The 19,030-nt window shown below is 34.7% G+C and overlaps 2 protein-coding genes across 2 annotated transcripts in view; one reads left to right on the plus strand and one right to left on the minus strand.

Moving 5' to 3' along the window:
* Smr (nuclear receptor corepressor smrter) overlaps positions 1-19,030 on the plus strand; it is a 54,146-nt gene that overhangs the window by 6,433 nt on the left and 28,683 nt on the right. The window lies entirely within an intron of this gene.
* Positions 6,522-9,372, minus strand: LOC108359925 (uncharacterized). Its single transcript, XM_017612002.1, has 2 exons — positions 8,534-9,372; positions 6,522-8,430 (listed from the first exon to the last, which is right to left on the minus strand). The coding sequence occupies exons 1-2, from the start codon at positions 9,055-9,057 to the stop codon at positions 6,837-6,839; spliced, it is 2,118 nt and encodes a 705-aa protein (XP_017467491.1). The 5' UTR covers positions 9,058-9,372; the 3' UTR covers positions 6,522-6,836.

Below are 19,030 nucleotides of genomic sequence, written 5' to 3' on the forward strand. Positions count from 1 at the left end.
GGCGGCAATACAGCTGAAAGTGCATTTTAAAGGTGGCTCATAAAGCAAGGCGCAGAAACAGAAGAAAATTTGTATAAAAAAAAAAACGAAATGCAGGAAATGCGTACTCAGTAAAAAATGTTCCAAATGTATTTTTTTTTGCATATATGTAGAGGGGGAGTGTGGGCGCACCAGAGCTTGCATACAAGCGCACACATGCATGTTTGCTACGTGCTTTTATGCGGCGAGCTTAAACAAAATTTTTAATTAAATTGACACTTTTTGACAGCAGGCCGGCCGACAGGTCGTTCGAATGCTTACCCCTCCTCTCTCTTTTACTAGCTGGTCCTTTGGCCATCATTGTGTCGGTGCTAATGGTTTTTGGCCCTTTTGTGTGTGAGTGGATGTGTGCTAAAAGAGAATTTATTCTCTTTCTGCATATTCTTGTGGTAGTGTTATTTTAATTTTATTGAATTGCACTTTGTTTTGCAGTAAGTACGTATTTCTGTGTATAAGGCTAGATTCCTAGTCGGCAAAATAGGGAACCCTCCTGCTGCGATTATTTACATTATTTCCATTGCTTTGGAAACACATCTGCTCTTATTAAAGAGCTCTGTCTGAAAGCGGGTATTTACAAGCACCTTTCGTCAAATCAAATCCTAAAAGTATGCAACGAAGTATTTTTTCGGCCAAGGAAAACCCCAAAAACTGCATTGGAACTTTCCACAATCAATTTAATTTTTTTCATTAAAAAGATGACTATTTATGCCTCCCTGAGGATTGTAAAACACATTGGTACGCTCAGCGCTTTCATCTTTGGCAAGTTATCGATTGTGATATCATGAATTTATTGAAAGTTTGTCGACTAAATTCTCTAAAAATACATATAACGCTTAAAATATCAATTAATAAATCGAAAACGATATCGACTAAAATATCGCTGGCAATATCGAAAAATGTTCAATAATTTTATCGAAGAAATATCCATAACACTATCAACTAGTTTATTCAAATTTATCAAATTTTTTTACTGAAATAATCGATAACGATATTGTAAAAAAATTAGATAATTGTATCGAGAAGTATTCACACAAATCTACTTAAATTTATAATTTTTTTTTTGACTTATTTATCTGGGGTAATTTTGTCCTTCTTAAATCCGGAAAAAATCCATAATCAATAAAAAATTTCTGCCGCGCATGAAAAATAAATTTGCACCTGAATTAAAATTTTTTAATTATTAACGCGAACTTTTCTTTTCCTTTTGTTCTGCAGCGCCACTTCCGCAGGATTTCTGCCTGCATATATGTATGTTTGTATGCAACACCACATCCAATGTTTCTTGCGTTGCACAAATTTTGACGCGATTTCTTTTACGCGTGCTAGCTGCAGAGTTGACTTTTTCGCGTTTTCTTTGTTATTTGTGTAAAAAAATATTTTTGCATATTTTTTTTTTTTGTTTGTTTTGAGCTAAAAAACCTTATTCGAGTTCATTTATTATTGAATATCCTTGAAATGGTTGCGCTGTTGTGTGTAAACCCGACCCCAGCAGCAACAGCAGCAGCATAGAGCAATGATGTCGCCTTTTAAATTGTGTGTTGCGCCTACGAATGTTAAGGACTAAGTGAATGTGTGTATGTAGTATCATCTGTCTGTCGTCCGAGTACTTCACCTGCAGCTGCTGGCGTACATTCTATACATGCGGCAATTGTTCAGCGGCGCTTACATTTATACAATTTCTCCATTAACACACATGTCCGTTTTTTATGCATATACATATGTACTTATATACTTGGCTGTGTATCTGTGTATGTTCATAGCTGTAAGCGCAAGAAAAAAGGCAAACAAATTAAAAAAAAAAAATATATATTTTAAGGCATAAAAAATTGTATTGACATAGAAACGATTTACCAAGTTATCCACTCATGCACGGCTGCTGCAGTCTGAGCCACATACATATGTGTAGTATACATATGTGTGTTTGCTACATACGGCAGCAATTAACTCACTTTCCGCATTTGTTGCAACGCGCCGATGAGAAAAAGCAGAAACGTTTTTTTTTTTACTTTTTTTCGAATGAAAGCATCCACTCCGCCTCCAGCGCGGCAGCCAAGAGGCAACAACGGAAACGGTGAATTTAAATTGCCTCTTTAAATAAAAAATAAATACATGCATGCATGCAGCTAGCGAGGGAGGCAACAACTACGAGAAGCTGGAAAAATGTAGCATACATTTTGGCACAATAATTTGTATTCTTACTTTTCATTTTTATTTCATTCCAACAAAAAAATTGCGCAGGCTGACAAAAGTGCTTTAATTAACTGTTTTTAACTTCAGCGCAATGCGAAAAAATAGGCAGTAAAAAACGATTGAATAAAATGTATGAAACAGTAAAAATATCCTCCAATTTAATTGATGTCGCCGGCAACACTTTGTCACACTCGCGCTTAGTGGCTTTTGTTTGCGCAAAATAATTGTATAAAAAGAAAAGGAAAAATTGCAAACAATTGCAAATTTTGAAATATGTACTTCTATTTACAAATAATGCAGTAACTAAAAATATGCTTTAATTTTTTTTTTGTACAAAAGTGCCACTAAGCATTGCTGCATAAACGCTTTGCACTCTTCTGACGCATGTATGTATGTGCCACAGTCCCACTTTTGTTCATGCTTTTTTATTTATTCCTTGTCTATTTAAAGTTTTTACTTTCTATTTTTAAAAATTACAATTTCGCACTTTTATTTGTTTGCCGCGCTCGTTAAAAATGCATGCGACGTATGGCCTAAAGCGCTGTCGCATGCAAAACCAGTGCAGTTATATAGTTGCATTTAGGCGCAATGCAGTACGGATGGCCCCTGTCTTGTTAATATGCATGTATGTATGTATGTATGTATGTATGTATGTATGTATGTATGTATGTATGTGTGTATGTATGTATGTATGCAAACATACACACATTTGTGCAATTTTTACATATAACCCAGTGCATTTAATTATTCACTGCGTTTTTTGCTGAATATTCTGAATATTTTCTCTGTCGTTTCGATAAACTCCCCCACAATTGAATTTTCATGTTTTTTGCGCATGCAGATTTTTTTTGCCATCAACTGTTTTTATGTTTTTTTCTTTTATAAACTTAATTGACGCGACGTTAATGAGTTTTAATATCCATTTTCTTGCATATTATTTTGCTCGTGATATTTTAAACTATGTTATTTTTATAGTTCTAATTAGATTTTTTCACCATAAGTTTTTGCTTACCAGCGCTTAATTGTTTTAATTAAATTTCTGCCTTTTTTGGTCTCCACTTATCTTTTTATAATTAAAAAGAAAACGTTGCAAATTTTTGTTATGATTAAAAATAGGTTTTGCTATTTTTTTTTTTAGTAATTTTACACCTTTTTTCTACTGAAAATTTCAATATTCTAATTTATTTAGTTATTTTTTATTGTGGATAAAATTTTTAATGGTGTAAAAAATAGACATTTGGTCATGAACTAAGTGACTTTTGTGAAACGAAGCAATAATTTTAGACAAAAATTATCCCTAAAATTTAATATGCTAATTTAAGCTTTTTCTGAGTATGTACTCACAAAGTTCAAATGCCGTTAAAATAATTTAGAAAAAAGTTTAAAAGGTGTGAAATATTAATTTAAAATTGCGCTTCCCGTATATTTCCGTCTGAAAAAATGATAAAAATGTTTATAATTTAAGCACCTTCAGGAAATTATGATTATAAAAGCACTTCTGTACTTGGAATACACAAAACTTGTACCGAGGTAATATCGGCAGAAATTTGATAAAATTTTTTTAATTTTGTCTTTATTTGAAAATTATTTATTTATACTGTCATTTTGATGTTTTACCTTTAAATTTTATTCCGTCATTTTATTGTTTTTTCTCCCTTTGGGTATTTTTGTTTTTATTCGAAAATTACATTTTACTCTTATTTTTATTTATGTGTTTTATATTATTTTGCTTTTTATTTTATTTTGACTTGTTTCATTTTATTTTATTTTGATTCATTGACCGACTTCAAAAAAAGGAGGAGATTATCAATTCATCGGAATATGTTTTTATGTATGTTACCGGATAAGTTTGGACCACGTGAACAGTTTTCGATATTTATTTCTTATCGGAAAGTTGGTACCTCACGGGTGGTGTCATGCTAATTTGGTTTACGAAATTAACGATATTCCAAAATTTTTATGTAAGAATTTAAGACGGTTATTTTTGTGCTTAAAAAATACTTGTATTTTATGTATTTAACTTAATTACATGTAGTATTGTATATTATATTTTTTTGCTTGCCTTTATTTTTTTTTATCTTATTTTAATTTAATATAATTTTTTATTTCTTTTGTTTATAATAAAGTTAAAGATTTAATGGTTAAAATTGGATTTTTATTTTTTTCGATCACTATTAACCGCTTTTTTACGCTTTTATATTTACGATCCAGAATATTAGTTATCTTTGGATTAATATTTTTTCGTTAAATTTTGATTGTTCTTCTCGAATTCTACTTTTTCAGTCATATGAAGGCATATGAAACACGTAGAAAAAGAAGATTTACGTGTATTTTGTTAATGCTTCTGGTATCTAAATAATATTCAAACTTTTTATGAAATAACGATTACTTTTTATTGAAAAATAAAAACGACAAAACGGCGGTCAAATTTGACCGAAAACAATCGAATTTTGTTTAATGCTTTCAATTTATTTTAAAATTTTATTTTCTATTCTATTATTTTCTTTTGTTTTTTCTTTTACATTTTTAAACTTTTTAATAAGTTTTTATATTTAATTAACAAAATTTACTCATATAACGTCTTATTTTTTAATTTGTCGTCTGCTAGAATGATAGAAATACTAATTTTGTGCATTTTACTTCATTAAACATTTTTTGGTAAAATTTTTGTTGATAAGATAAAAATGTTTATTATAAAAACTTATTTTTTTTATTAAATTGTTCAAAAAATACGTCACATTGTAACTATACAAACAACTTCTTTAGTTCATTTAAACTTAATTGTAACCTACAAAAATTATTAAAAATTTTTAATAATGCGCGCTTTCATATTTTTTGTATGTAATAGGTAAACACTAAAAAGTCTATAAAAATAATCTAACTGAATTGTTTACTACTGCATTCAGCCTTTCTTAAAAAAAATTTCATTAAAAATCAATGTATTTCAGTTGCATACTTTCGGCATATTTATCCTCCGGAGGTTAACACGATTCCGCCGTCCTACCTCCTTTTTCCCCTATTTATAATCTTTTTTTTTCCATTGCTGCCACTTCATTACGTATGCAACCAACCAATTCATGCTGGGGCATTTTTCATTAAACTGCTCAATTATCCCCAATGAACGAATATAATTTTTAAAATGCCATAATTTATGCAACAGTTTATTTTTTCCTCTGTGCCATGCTTCTTTCTTTGGCTTTCGCTATCGGCGTGTGTGTTGGTTTGCTGCTTGAGCGCGCGCCACTCTGTTAAATAATTGTGCTCAACGCTTTTGTACATTTTTCTGCGCTTAAGAGTTGGAGGGTAGGGTAGGGTGGTTTACTTTTGGGTGAGTAAAATGTGACGAGCTTGGATAATTTCGAAGTTAAACGAGTGATTAAATTGGCATGCTTTTGAGGGTAAAAATATTTCGAATGGGAAAATACGCATACCCAAAACATTTGCTCAAATATGTATGTAGCGCAAAATGATTTTATATTTGGAAAAGTATATTTTTTTATCGATATATTTCTTGTTAGATATCGTTATCGATTTATTTTTCATAAATATTTGTGCACTGTAACATGCTTACCGAAATAGTTATCGATATATATGTATGTGTATCGAAACATTTATCGATATATTTATCGCATTGACCACACGATCGATAAAAATTCTGAAATGATTTTATTTTCGAAATATTAGTCTGAGAACGAACTATCGATAAATTTATCGATACTTATCGATATGAATGTAGTTATGATATATTAATACTTTGAATTAGTGATATAGTTACATAATTGTCGATAAAACGATAAGTGATATCGTCAATATCGCGATATTATTGTAACTACGTATATCGTTATCTTATTTTAAAACTAGAACCGGTTTATTATATTTTGAAGCCACCGGTTTATTATATGCACACATACGCATTTGAGTTTAAGTTTTAAACCGTCTAGTTATACTTGCCGCATTCTCTGTGGTCTTCTCCCTCTCGTTTACCGTAACCTAATTAGATCGGTGGCAATAACAATTCTTACTTTTGTAGTTTTATCATCTTTTTCTTATAGTTTTTCTGCAATTATTTGCTTAACGCAAATAATTCTAATTAATTTCAAATATTTTTGCCGTAGTACATTTCTCTTTCTTCTTCTTCTACCCAGCCTTCTATTGTACTCCTCTTCGTGGCTAATTTTTTCGTACTGGCAACCCAACAAAATTTAAAATGCAGATTTTTGAGTTTGTTTATTGCTCATTTTGCTTTATTATTTTTACATTTATTTAAATTTTTCGTTTATGCCTATTTTTCTACACTTTTTAACTTTTCTAAATCTAGTCTTGAGTACATTTGATTTTAATTAAGTAACTACTTAAATTCGTTTGGTTTTTTGCGCTTTATTTTATACGCTGATATATTTTGAGCAACGACTTTGTGCTTTTCATCTTTAATGTTCTTAAAACTAAAACCAGCTATCTACTCTGTAGTTGCTTAGTAATCGACGTTTTTTAATATCAGAAATTCGTACTAATGAATTTCTATGCGTTTTCAATCAATTCTTTCCTGCTTGTTTTACTTCTTCATTACCACTCAATTTCATCACAACTCTCTTTTGCTTTTCCCTTCCTTAATCCACCATCTTCTTCTCCGTTGCTTTTTCGCGCTTACTCTCGCCTATTCCACTTCCAGCACCTCCATTACCGCCTCCACCATTACCGCCACCACTCTCGCCACGCTTGCTAGCCGCCTCTACCGCAGCTGCCGCTTCCTCCTCGGCGTGACACATTTTCCGGTGCTTGTGTACAAAGTAGTAGCTGGGAAATTTACTGCCACACGTCTTGCAGGGATAGTATTGCACGTTCATGTCCAGAGGGCGCACCTCCCGTCGTAGCAGCTCACTTGCGCCTTGCTTGCTGGTCACAATCGGCAGTGCCACACCGATGCTTTGTGTCAAATTGAAACCACCATTTGCGCCACCGCCACCACCACCGGCCGCTGACTTAGCGGATGCCGTTATTTTCTCATCAACATCTGGCCCGCCACCTAGATTAGCCGCCGCCGCTGCTGCTGCTGCAGCGCAATTCAGACTTAGCGGGTTGATATGTCGCTTGGCGTGCTTCTGATAGCAGTACTGCGACTTGAAGGTGTGCTTACAGTATACACAAACGTATATCTCATTTGAGGCATTCTTACTATGCTTGCCACTGCTGCCGCTGGCACCTGCCGAATTTCCACCGCCGCCGCCACCACTAGACTCACTATTCTCCGACTCTTCGTTGGCTGTGACCAGCTGCCGCTGCTGACTGATTGCCTTCGCCATTTGTTGGTGAAAGGAAAGCGAAACGCTTTGCTGCGTACGCTCTGGCATAACAGCGTAGTCCTCGGGCTTGTGACCATAGGCTGTATTGAGTATGCGCCTAAAACGCACTGGTCCATCGCAGCTCGCGACATCGATGATGACTTTGGAGCTTTCGTTGTTGTCTAGCTGTGAAGCGGGTATGGGTGCTTTGGCAACTTGCAGCCCAGACGCGCGTGAACCACCTGACTTGTGGTGATGCGTGCGCGTTTGCTTACGCCGTTCACGCTTACTTGTATTTGGTGTGGATGTATTGCCAATAGCTGCAGCTGGTTTACTGCGCGCTGCACGCGTGATTTCTCGGTCGCGCTCAGCGCGCGCCTTTGCCAGTGGTACGGGCGGCTCGGCGACGGTGATGACAATTTCACGTTCCGTGCTGCTTTCATGCGGCTGCTTATTTTTACAGCTGGCAGGCGGCTGCGATGAGTGCGATGTCACCGAAATGGCGCAGTCGAGCTCACCATCGAAATCAGAGTCAGTGTTGTTATCAATGAAAACTTCCACATCCTCATCGTCGTCATCAACGTGCGAGTTTCGCGCGGAAGGCTCGCGGTCAACGTCAATTTCAGTGCTGTTAGACGCGCGTGACTCAGCGCCACACCTATTGTGTGCGGCTAAAAGCGGTCCGCTGCCGTACGCTTGCTGCAGCTGCTTGAAGGTGTCATTGGTGTTGGCCGCCAAAGCGGCTTGTGGCAGCGGCAGCTGGTGTGTTGCGGTGAGCGGCAGAAAGCCAAAGCTCGGAACAGTTGGCTTGCTTGGTATGGGACGTATGATTTTCGAACTCGAATTAGCGGCGATAGGCGGCTGGCCGCCCATAGAATTGCTGGCTAGATAGCCCTCAGTTTGAGCGCGCGCTAAAAAAGAGCTGAAATGGAGATAATCGAGACGATAATTAGTAAGCCAGCGGGCGCTTTTACTTTTCAAATTAACTAACGTTTCATTTCACTACAGCCGAGACTAAAACTTACCGACAAATTTCCAATGCGCGCGGCATATGCAACACATGCGTCGCCAGCAGCACGCCAAATATATTCTCCACATTCAAGTCCAAGTAACCGGTGTACATGTAGGTGAGCAGCGGAGCAAATTGCTCCGCGGTCACATTGCCCAAATATAAAATGAGCTCGTTGCCTGTGCCCGCTATGCCGGCATTCTCGTCTAGCCGTATGGCAGAACGTAAGTAGCCGCTGTGCATGCCTAACACAATGCTGTGAGCAACAAAACGCGCACTAGCCGGCCCAGGCGGACCCACCTCGAGTACCACATCGGGCGGTGTAGTCATAATACTGGACGCTACAGAGCTGGCAGCCGCAGCAGCAGCGGCGGCGGCTGCAACACTGCCAACGGTGGCGGGTAACACAGCAGTTTCTGTAATATTCGATGCTGCGTTGGCGGTACTATTGTTGCTGCTAGACGGTGCGCTGTTACCGTTGGTGTGGTCATTACGCGGCGTGCCACCGCCTGTGGTGCCCGTTAGCCAATTAGTGAACATTTTCACGAATCACAACAACCGCGGCTGACGCAAATCCTTTTGTGTGTGCTCAAATGTTAATTGCAAAAAAAAAAACTATTTCCAAAAATAAACTGTTAATCCTTTTGTTTGTGCGAAGTGAAGCCTGTCGAGTACCTTGCTAGTATCAAATTTTTAATTAACCAATTAGCGTTGTAGTTGTACCACGCCAAAAAAAAGTCTGTCTAGTACCGTACGCGTCCGAAACTCGGTTTGAACTGATTTATGACCGTAATTGCTCGCGCGTATTTATAGCCAAAAGACGAAAGCATACATTCAGGCGAACAAGCAAGCAATATCCTGACTGACTCGCTGACTGGTTGGTTGGTTGGTCGGCAGTGTAGTTGATCATCGTCATCAACATTCNAATATCCTGACTGACTCGCTGACTGGTTGGTTGGTTGGTCGGCAGTGTAGTTGATCATCGTCATCGACATTCAGTTAGTTATGTTGCTCAGTCGTCGGCCAGCAGTTATTCGTGTTGTCCTCTGTCGCCCTTTCGGGTTGTAAGTGTGTTTGCCTGTGTGAGTGAATGTCGGTGCGCGCGTACGCTTATTTTACTGTTTTAATTGGTGTCCCTTTTGGTTTTCACAATGCAAACGCTTACAAACACACTCACAAATGCTTATTCATTGCACCCTGCACTCGCCGCTGAGCATCTCAGCTTACTCATTCCCAATGTAGACTACATACATACATACATTCATATCAGCGCGAGTGTAAATTTTCATATTTTCGGCCAATTTGTAGGATTAACTGCCGGCTGTTGTTGACTGGAGCTTGTGTTCATGTGTCTGTGTTTGTCCATGTTTGCAGGTGAGCAATGTTGTTCTCACATGTAAACAGAGAGGCTGTGGTTGCGGTTGAGTCGCTTGGCAGAGCGGAAAGTTTGAGTAGGTTCGGAATTGAGTGAGATAAATGTTAACCGAGAGATGAGATAGTGAATGCGAAATTAACAAGTTAAGTGGTTGCACAGCTGTATTTTTGATATTTCACTCTAAAACGTATATTTTTAGGAATGCAGAAGTGAAAAATATAAATTTTGGAGCATTTTTAGGAAGATTGGGAGGTTTTATAAATAAATTTTAGAAAATTTGTTCCCACTTCTGTTACATATGTACAGTGACTCAAACCACGTTTTGATTTTCTAAACTATTCGTAATGGTTTTTTCACTTTTTCCATAGATATACATAAGCATGAATTTCTTATGAAATAAAATGCAGGAGACCTTCAGCACCGAAATTTCAAAACATCAACTACAGTTTTTGTAAATTGCAATTGTTATATAAAAAAACCGTAAAAGTAGTCTCAAAAAAAAAAAGAAAGAAATTAAAAAGCAACGCGGTTTTTTAGTTTTCTGCATACACAAAAATGTTCGAAAGATTCAGATTAAAATTTTTATGAAAATTTTCCTAAATTTTATATAAACTCTGAAACTGCCATTTATATGTTTTTTGTTAAAGCTTGGAAGGTATTTTTATAGAAAAATAACAAAAAAAAGTTTAGTTCGAAAAACACTACGAATATTAAAAAAAATATCAACACGTGGTCATTTGTTTTAGTCAATGTATTTACATATGTATGAATAAAATATATAATAAAATATATATATATATTTTTTTTTTGTTAAGGTGGGAGTTTTTTTTGCTTGAATTAATTGTTTCCTCTTATATATTTATTGAAAAATTATAATGGCGTCGATGTGACAATACCGATAACGATAACACTATCATTTGTCACAATCCGATAACGGCACCACTCAAAGATAAAAAATTAGTATCGATAAAAGCCGATAACTATACATCCATGAATTCTTGTAACTTTTAAAATTCTCATTTCTTGGGGAGCGGAAGACACTGAAACACATCCCTTCTGATTGGATGCATTTCAATTTCAGAAAATAGTTAATGCATTCTGGGTGGACTTTAGAATGAAACTTCGTCATCTCCTGTCAAATTTGGTTTGGAGATAGATCTGTTTCGGTCGTTGCACAATCTTGAGTGTCATTTTTCATTTAAAAAAAAAAAATTTTATACACTGTTTGAGAAGTGCAGCTATATGATAAGTATGTGAATTTGATAATAAATAAAGTGCGAAATGTATGAGTGTGAACTGTTGCATCTTTTTGGGCGCACTATACAGCACTGGAAAATGCGTTGAGAATTTAGTTTTTTTAAGTTGAAACGCTATTTTTTTCAATTAAAATTTTTCCTGGTTGTTGAAAGTTTTGCTAATGTTGAACGATGTTATGTACAAACTCCTTAGTTCTCAACTTAACCTCAAGTTATTGTAAAACCAAAGATTTTTTTGTTATATTGCTTTTTAGCAATTTTTCCTGTTTAGAGTTTATTACTTATGATTTAATTTTGTAAGTTTCCTACCAAATATTTGGTCACATATTTTATCACAAACTCCAAGTTTTCGCTCTCTCTTCGGAAATTATCCTCCTTTTCGAGTGTTTTCTACCGTCGCAAAATCTCTCTCTCTCTCTCTCTCTCTATATATATATCACTCTCTCACTTTAACCACTACACAGACCCACCCCCTACGCAGTGTTAGTTTTGTTTACTTTTAATTGCCTTAAATAACTGCATCACTTTAATCCAATTTGCATACAATCATTCAACTGCATGCGGCTGTGTGTCGAACTGTGTGCAGCAGCTTCATTCTCTATTTGCCATAGGTTGCATGCGTTTTTTTTTCTACAGTTTGATGTTTATATGTAGTTTTTCGTACTCCACTCGGCTGCGCGGTAGTTTTTTTCTTGTAATTTTTTTCTCCCAAACTTTTTTTCATGCCTACAGCGCGCTGCTATCTTTTTCTTACGCGAGTTTGCCTGTGCAGCTTCCCTTTCCATCGTTTCCTTGCTACGTACGCACGCCTGGCCTGGCCAATTAGCGTGAGGGCGCTATTGTTGTATGGCGCGTGTTAAACGCCTTGGCTTATGCTACAACAAAAGTAGATATGGCGCGCGTCGGTGTTGATGATGTGCTGCTGCGTGCTGCCTCCACCGCTCACTGACTGCCATTATTTGTCAAGTGCCAGCTGGCTCTTCAGCCACCCACGCTCGTTATTATTGCCTCTGCTGGGTGGCGCATTGGGGCTGCTTTTGTCGAGTTGTCAATTTTACAAAGATTTTTTATTCTTTTTTATTTTTTTTTGTCTTTGATTTTGCTTTTTGCTGGTGGTAGTTGATGGTTTTGGCTGGATTCGCCTTTCAATTGCCTTAATTGATTTGTTGTGCGCTCATTTTGCTTGTGATATCGAAAATCGCTTATCGTGGTAAGCGCAAAGTGCAGGTCGTATGTCGTACGTCATATTTCACTTTTTTCTCTTTTTACTTTGTAGCTTTTTCGTATGAGTCGTACTTGTCTTGTGTGGTTGGCTTTCAGGCACACTTTCTTTTGCAATCTATGTGTGTAGGTAGGCAAGTATAGTATACGTTGACTAATGTGGCTAGTTTGCTCTTTTTGTCGGCAATTGCAGCTTTGGGCATTGTACTGCTGTGGCCTTACTTGCTGTTCTTATTCAAATTATCGTAAGATACAAGTAAACCGAAAATCTATTGGCCTTTTTTATTTTTACTTACTATGGGTTTTTATATTCCTTTCTCGCTTCATATCGCATTCATGTGCGATTTGAATCAGCTTGAGTTGCTTTTAATTACTCTTTGCTGTGGCTTGAGTTTGGTTTTCGTTTGTTCATGTCTTGGTCAATCCCCTTGGTGTCATTTTATTTACACTTGTCATGCTTGTTTACTTTTTAGTTGCTGGTTTTTTAGCTTCAGTAACTGTCGTGCGTTCGTTAATATGCTATTTGTAAATTAGTGTCCCTTACATGCCCCCTTTGACAGCTCAAATAGCCATAAAGGTTTTTGATGTCTAATCTTCTCATCTGATTCTGACTAAATTGAATTGGTGAACGAATTGTGTACAACATGAGATAGGCGGTGAAAATGTGTTGTACCTAATTAAGTACAATGCTATTTGCTCATGTTTTGTGAATAATTTTTTTGGTAAAAATTTATCTGATAATTTTTACAAACGAGTTTGTTAATTTATCTAAAAATTTATTACCCTAAGAATATGGCTAGTTAAAAGTACAAAAAATAAATAAAAGAAAAACCAATCATTTTATACCAATTTATTTTTTGAGCGTAAGCTCTGAAAAGCTGAAAAATTAATCTTAAAAAGCATGCATTTCTGAAGATTTTTTCTTACTACGGCTTTGTTGCAAGTATCCTAAGTAGAGGAATTGTGTTCTTAGGGATACCGCTTTGCACCGAGCCTGCAAATTAAAAAAAAAAATTTTTAACCGACTTCAAAAAAATGAGAAGATTATTAATTCGTGAGTTATTTTTTTTTTATTTACGGCCTAGCTTTGGACCACGTGAACCGATTTTGATGATTTGTATCGGAAGGGCGATTCCTTTCTTTCGTTTTTTTCGTTCTTTCACGACGGTACCTCTAGCATGTTTAATTCAATCGAATTCAATTCAATTCGGTTGAACTCAATCTACTCTGATTTAAGTTACTTTGATTTCTTTTAATTTCGTTCAGGTCGATTTCATATAATTTACTTCATTTTATTTGATCCAATCTCATTTATTTAAATTTAATTTCACTTAATTTCATTGATCTAATTTTATTTAATTTAACTCATTTTAATTTTATATAATTTAGGTTAACTTAATTTGTTTAAATTTTTTTTAAATTTTTTTTTAATAAAATCTATTTAAATTAATTTATTTAAATCAAATTTATTTTAATGAATGTAAATTTAATTTGTCTAATATAATTTAATTTATTTAATGTAATTTGATTTGTTTAGTTTAATTATTAATTTGTTTTCACTTCATTTTTTAAATTTTGTTTTCACTTAATTTTTTAAATTTTGTTTTCACTTCATTTTTTTAAATTTTGTTTTAATTTTTTTTTTATTTAATATTTTAATTTTTTTTAAATTTAATATTTTAAGATTTAATTTAATTTATGTATTTTAATTTGTTCTAATTTAAATAAATTTGTATAATAAAATAAAATTTTATTTAATTTTTTTCATCCAATTTTCTTTCATTTATTTCAGTTTATTTTATTATGTTATATAATTTTATTTTACCTTCATTCGTAATCCTGCCGCAAATATAAAAATGTGCTCATACGCCTCGTGTTACCAACATAAGGATATGTAACAAATGCCATCAACAAAATTCTCGCAAACATTCGTAGATGTCACGAAAGATTATGACACTCGTAATTTGCCTGCAGTGTATTTAGTTTAAATTATTTTATTGCTGTTAATATATATATGCATATGTTGGACATAACCGCAGCTAAGCAGGCATTTACAAATACAAATTTATATGAATGCATGTACATATGTATGTATGTCGACAATCACACACAATGTTGGTTATTAATGTTGACCGTCAATTATGTTTTAATTGTCATAAAAGCTTTCACCCAGATGACACATACAAATACCGACTCACATACATTTATATACATATGAATAAATGCTTACATGTATATTTATGTACATGCATACAAACAAATGTTATATACATACATATATGCATTTGCATATCATTCCATCCCCCATACTGGACCACCACACTCAAAGCGGTTATGGCATAGAGGTAGACAGACGCTGGCATTTGCGGCATCACATCATTACTCTTCCTACTGAAAATCCATTGCCACTTTACTCAAACATGTGCTTGCACCACCGCACTTACCTTCTAACCAACTGGTTGCCATTTTTGTTGAGCCTTTTCGTTGGCGTGGCGAGAATTGAATTTGTGGAGCGGGTGAGTGCATGGTTTTTGTTGTCAGCGGAAAGTGCAAACAATTAAATCCAATGGGATAAACCAGTTGAGTGGAGTTGAGTTGAGTTAAGGGTCTGAGCCGGCAATGTTGCAGACTGGCAAAAGCATACATTCATATGTTTGCATTAAAAGGTTCATATGCCAGAGTGCAAATAGTACATATGTGGGTGGGTGGGATAAATCTGCCACTTGGTCATTTGGGTGACAAAAAAATTAAAAATAATATTTTGCTGCATTCAGCAACAAAATGGGGGCACTCTTTCCATAATTGTATGCCTGCAACCTGGCATACCAAAGTGACCGAAATCAGGGTAGAAGCAAAAAGTTAATTTTTAATAAAGAATATTGAAAAGTATATGCAATTTTGAAATTGAAATAAGCAATTGACTATAGATTATGGGTTTTTATTCGTATATGACTAAATATAAGGCAAAAGGAGCTTTGGTAATCGAGGAAAATTATTAGAGTTTTTACGGACGAGGGAGGTAGAAAAAACTGCAGTATTCTTTATCAACAGACTTTAAAATATTTAGAAAGCTTGAGGCCCCGCAAGTGGCTTTGAAATGGGCCAACCCTGGCTTAGCGACTGATGCCCAGGGCTTTCGAGAGAAAACTCGTGCCCCGGACTGAAAAATCACGGGCTCCTATACATAAATTGTATCAATTTAAAAGCATGTGATCATTTTATTTAATGAATAGAGTCAGAGACAAACAGTACAAATCAGAATATATTTATTAGCGTGGGCCGAAAATCCGTTTTTTTTTAGAATTTTGATTGGTAATAGCAAAAATATGGTTCATTATGCTCTAAAAAAATCTGTGTGTAAGATTAAAATTTTTGGTCAATATTTTAGTCCGTCTTCCGATAGGTGGCGCAGACATTGAGAACTATCATAAAAAATGCTATTTATGGTCACACTTGCTTCATCTTTGGAATACATACATATTTGTAACTTGATAGCCCAATCTTGACAAAACCCCGTGTGAAGCCGCCGTTAGAAAAGGAAATATTATATTTTGTTGTACATCTGATGAAAAGAAAGCGGAGTTTATGTAGATGTTGGCAATTTAGTTATTAACCTTCCAAGAGGCTCTCAGACCAATATAATCGAGAAACGTATTTACAGTCTGGTTTGGTATATGCTTAACAGTGAGGAACGGTTAGGCATCTCATCTATACATACAAATATACACATATTTTTATAAAAAAAAATTCAGGTTCTTTTCTCGATCTAATTTCGAAAGCTATTGAAGAAATTTGGTTTTAAATTTTCCTGTAAATTCGCTATAGCTTTGGTGGACTTCAAAATCGTCACTCGCATAAAGGAGTCTATATTGGTGACAAGCAAAATTCAAAAGTGTATAAAAAAATGTAGAATTTCGACAACTGGGCGATACTAGTTTATAAAAAAAGCCTATAATGAAAGAGCAATTACATAGTAAAAAAATAATAACAAGTTGTGGTTCTGATTTTTCAGGCCTCTTAAAAATCCCGGGCCCGGGGGATTCCACCCTTCGCCGCTCCCTCTCGACGGGCCCGCTGATGCCACTGTTTTACTTCCGCACTGTTATGGCAATAATCAATTTAGGGTTGAAGGTCAAGCAAGCGAAGAGTAGAAGAAAAGATGAAATTGTGAACATTGAGTTGCAAATGCACCTTCTCTCTTTAAAAAACATTCAGGATCTATCTAACAATGAAAGTCCACTCAAAATAGAGAAGTTCTCGGGTCGAATCTGACTCCATGGCTGCATTATTTATTCACCAAAAAGTATGCCTTTTCAACCGACCTATGCCTTTTTCAGCTTGCTGCTGCTTGTGTGTGAAATTAGGACAGGGAGCGCAGTGTTAAATGTCACATCCACAAAATGTAAGGATTAAATGTGGCATCGCAAAAAAGTTGTGACCTCTTATGCTGCCACAGCAGCAGCAGTCAGAGCCAGTGCAAGGGCACAACAGCGAATGCAAAGCCAAAGTTACACTGGCCTGGCTGCTGCTGGTGCCGGATGTTGCAAGTGCAGGCGTGCCTCTGCACCGAATTCACTCAACCTCAATGCGCCAACTTCCTGCTGCCACTATTGCTACATTGGCCACCGTCCGTCGCCAACCTACCTACCATACGTTCTCGTAATACTACTTCACCATTCGCGCTGTTTTTACATTTTGTATGCGCGCTAATTATTTATTGAAAATCGCCTCAACGCGAGCCTTCGTTGCAAAAGGTGGCGCGCGCAGTAATTCACTTGAGTGGTGGTAGTGGTTTGTGAGTTCTATGGTAAAAAGGGCAGGCATGCGGGCAATTGGACCACGGACAAGGCAGTTCCGTGGCCCCCAGTCACTGCAATTCCATCAACCAAACGAGCGCGCATGGCAATTGTAAAATATTAAAATTTGTGTGCAATTTATAATTCACGAATATTTGCCATTTTAATTAATTTTTACACATGATTGAAATTAAATTAAATAAAACTTGCGCAACAACAAAAAACCTATATAGAACGGGCCAAGGGTGGCTGGAAAAAGAAAAACGAAAGCAATGCAGCGAAAAAAAAACAAGTGGATAGTGGGGAGGATGCAGGACGCATAAATTTGATTGCAAATAGTTTTTCGTGCGCAGTAACAGGACAGTCAGTCGGTATTTTCGAGTTACATTGAGTATGTTTTTTTTTTATGTGGTAAATGTTATTGTTGTACGAAGTGTTAATGGAATTTTGATTTTTGAGGTTTTGCATACAAAAAACGTACATATGTATGTGTTTATTGTGTATGCTATTGCATTTGTTATCCGCTTTTCTAGCAGTAAGTGTGGTTGTGTTGTAGCTATTTTGATTGGATTTTATTTATAATCGATTTAATTGAAGCCGATTGACAGTGATAAGTCATTAAAACTTGACAGTTGCATTGAGCTGAGGCAGCTAAAAAAAGATGATTATGGTTCAGCAGTGATTGGCAGGCTTTTAATTGAAGAGTTTTATTTTTGAGCCAGTTTAGAGTAAAAGAAAAGTAAAAAATAAAAATAAAATAATAAGAAATAAATAAAAGCACAAAAAGCAGTGACTATATGTTAAAGTTAAAAAAGTATTACACATAAGTTAAAAACAAAAAGTTAATATTTAAAAAAAATAAATAAAAAAATTAACTATAAAGAAATTAAAAACCCAAGAATGTAAGTAAAATTAAAAAACCTCAAAATTAAAATAAATAAAAAAGTAAAAAAATATTATAAATTAAAAAAATGCATAAAAACGGGCAATTAAAATCTCAAATAAAGAAATTACAAAAAAAATAAACAAAGGAAAAATAAAAAATGCATAAAAATAAATTATATAAAAATGCACTAAAGAAAAATAAATAAATAAATAGTGCATAGAAATTAAACATAGATAAAAAATGGAAGCAAATAAATAAATTTAAAATGAATAAATTATAAATGATAATAAAGAAATGTAATGGAAAAGGTAAAACCAAAGAAAAAGAATTGAAAAACACTAGATACTAGAACTAGAAACACTTAAAACCACTAACTTTAAAAAAATAAATAAAATTAATTAAGAAAATTAAAAAAAAATTAATTAATTAATACAAAATGAATAAAAATATAAATCAAAAATTTCATATAAGACGGCTTCAACATCAGTAAAATCTTTAAATAAATAAGATTAAATTAAAATAATAAAAAAACATCCAATGATAAAGGTAAACTTAAAAAATTAAAACTATTTACAATTTAAAAAGAAATAAAAAACACTTTGAAAAAAAATAATACAAAACATGAAAATTTAGATTAAAAATTTCATTAAAAACGGCTTCAGGCTCAATAAAATTAATAAAAAATTAAAAATATATACACTGAAACCTCCCTTGGGCGGACACTCACCGTCAGCCATTTTTTGTCCGCCCAAGAGAGTTGTCCGCTCAATGGAAGGGAAGCTTATTTTAGTACTTTTTAATGTTTTAATTAATTGAATAGTCACTATTTCTTATTTGAATAAAAGATATTGATATTACATCGTTCAAACAAAAATGTGCATGTAGTTTTTCAAAAGTGCATATTTCATTTATGTGCGTAAGTACATATTAAGTAATAACAAAATAAAAATAAATATTACATTTCAGTCCATAAACTACA

This window comes from Rhagoletis zephyria, unplaced genomic scaffold, assembly GCF_001687245.7.
Source record: "Rhagoletis zephyria isolate East Lansing unplaced genomic scaffold, Rhagoletis_zephyria_1.1 Rzeph_scaffold_00491, whole genome shotgun sequence".
Classification (NCBI taxonomy): Eukaryota; Metazoa; Arthropoda; class Insecta; order Diptera; family Tephritidae; genus Rhagoletis; species Rhagoletis zephyria.

Excerpts from the sequence above, each read along its gene's own strand:
- LOC108359925 (XM_017612002.1), bottom strand. The coding sequence starts at position 9,057 with ATGTTCACTAATTGGCTAACGGGCACCACAGGCGGTGGCACGCCGCGT. Across the intron at positions 8,431-8,533 it reads CGCGCATTGGAAATTTGTCG|CTCTTTTTTAGCGCGCGCTC; the intron begins GTAAGTTTTAGT and ends TCTCCATTTCAG.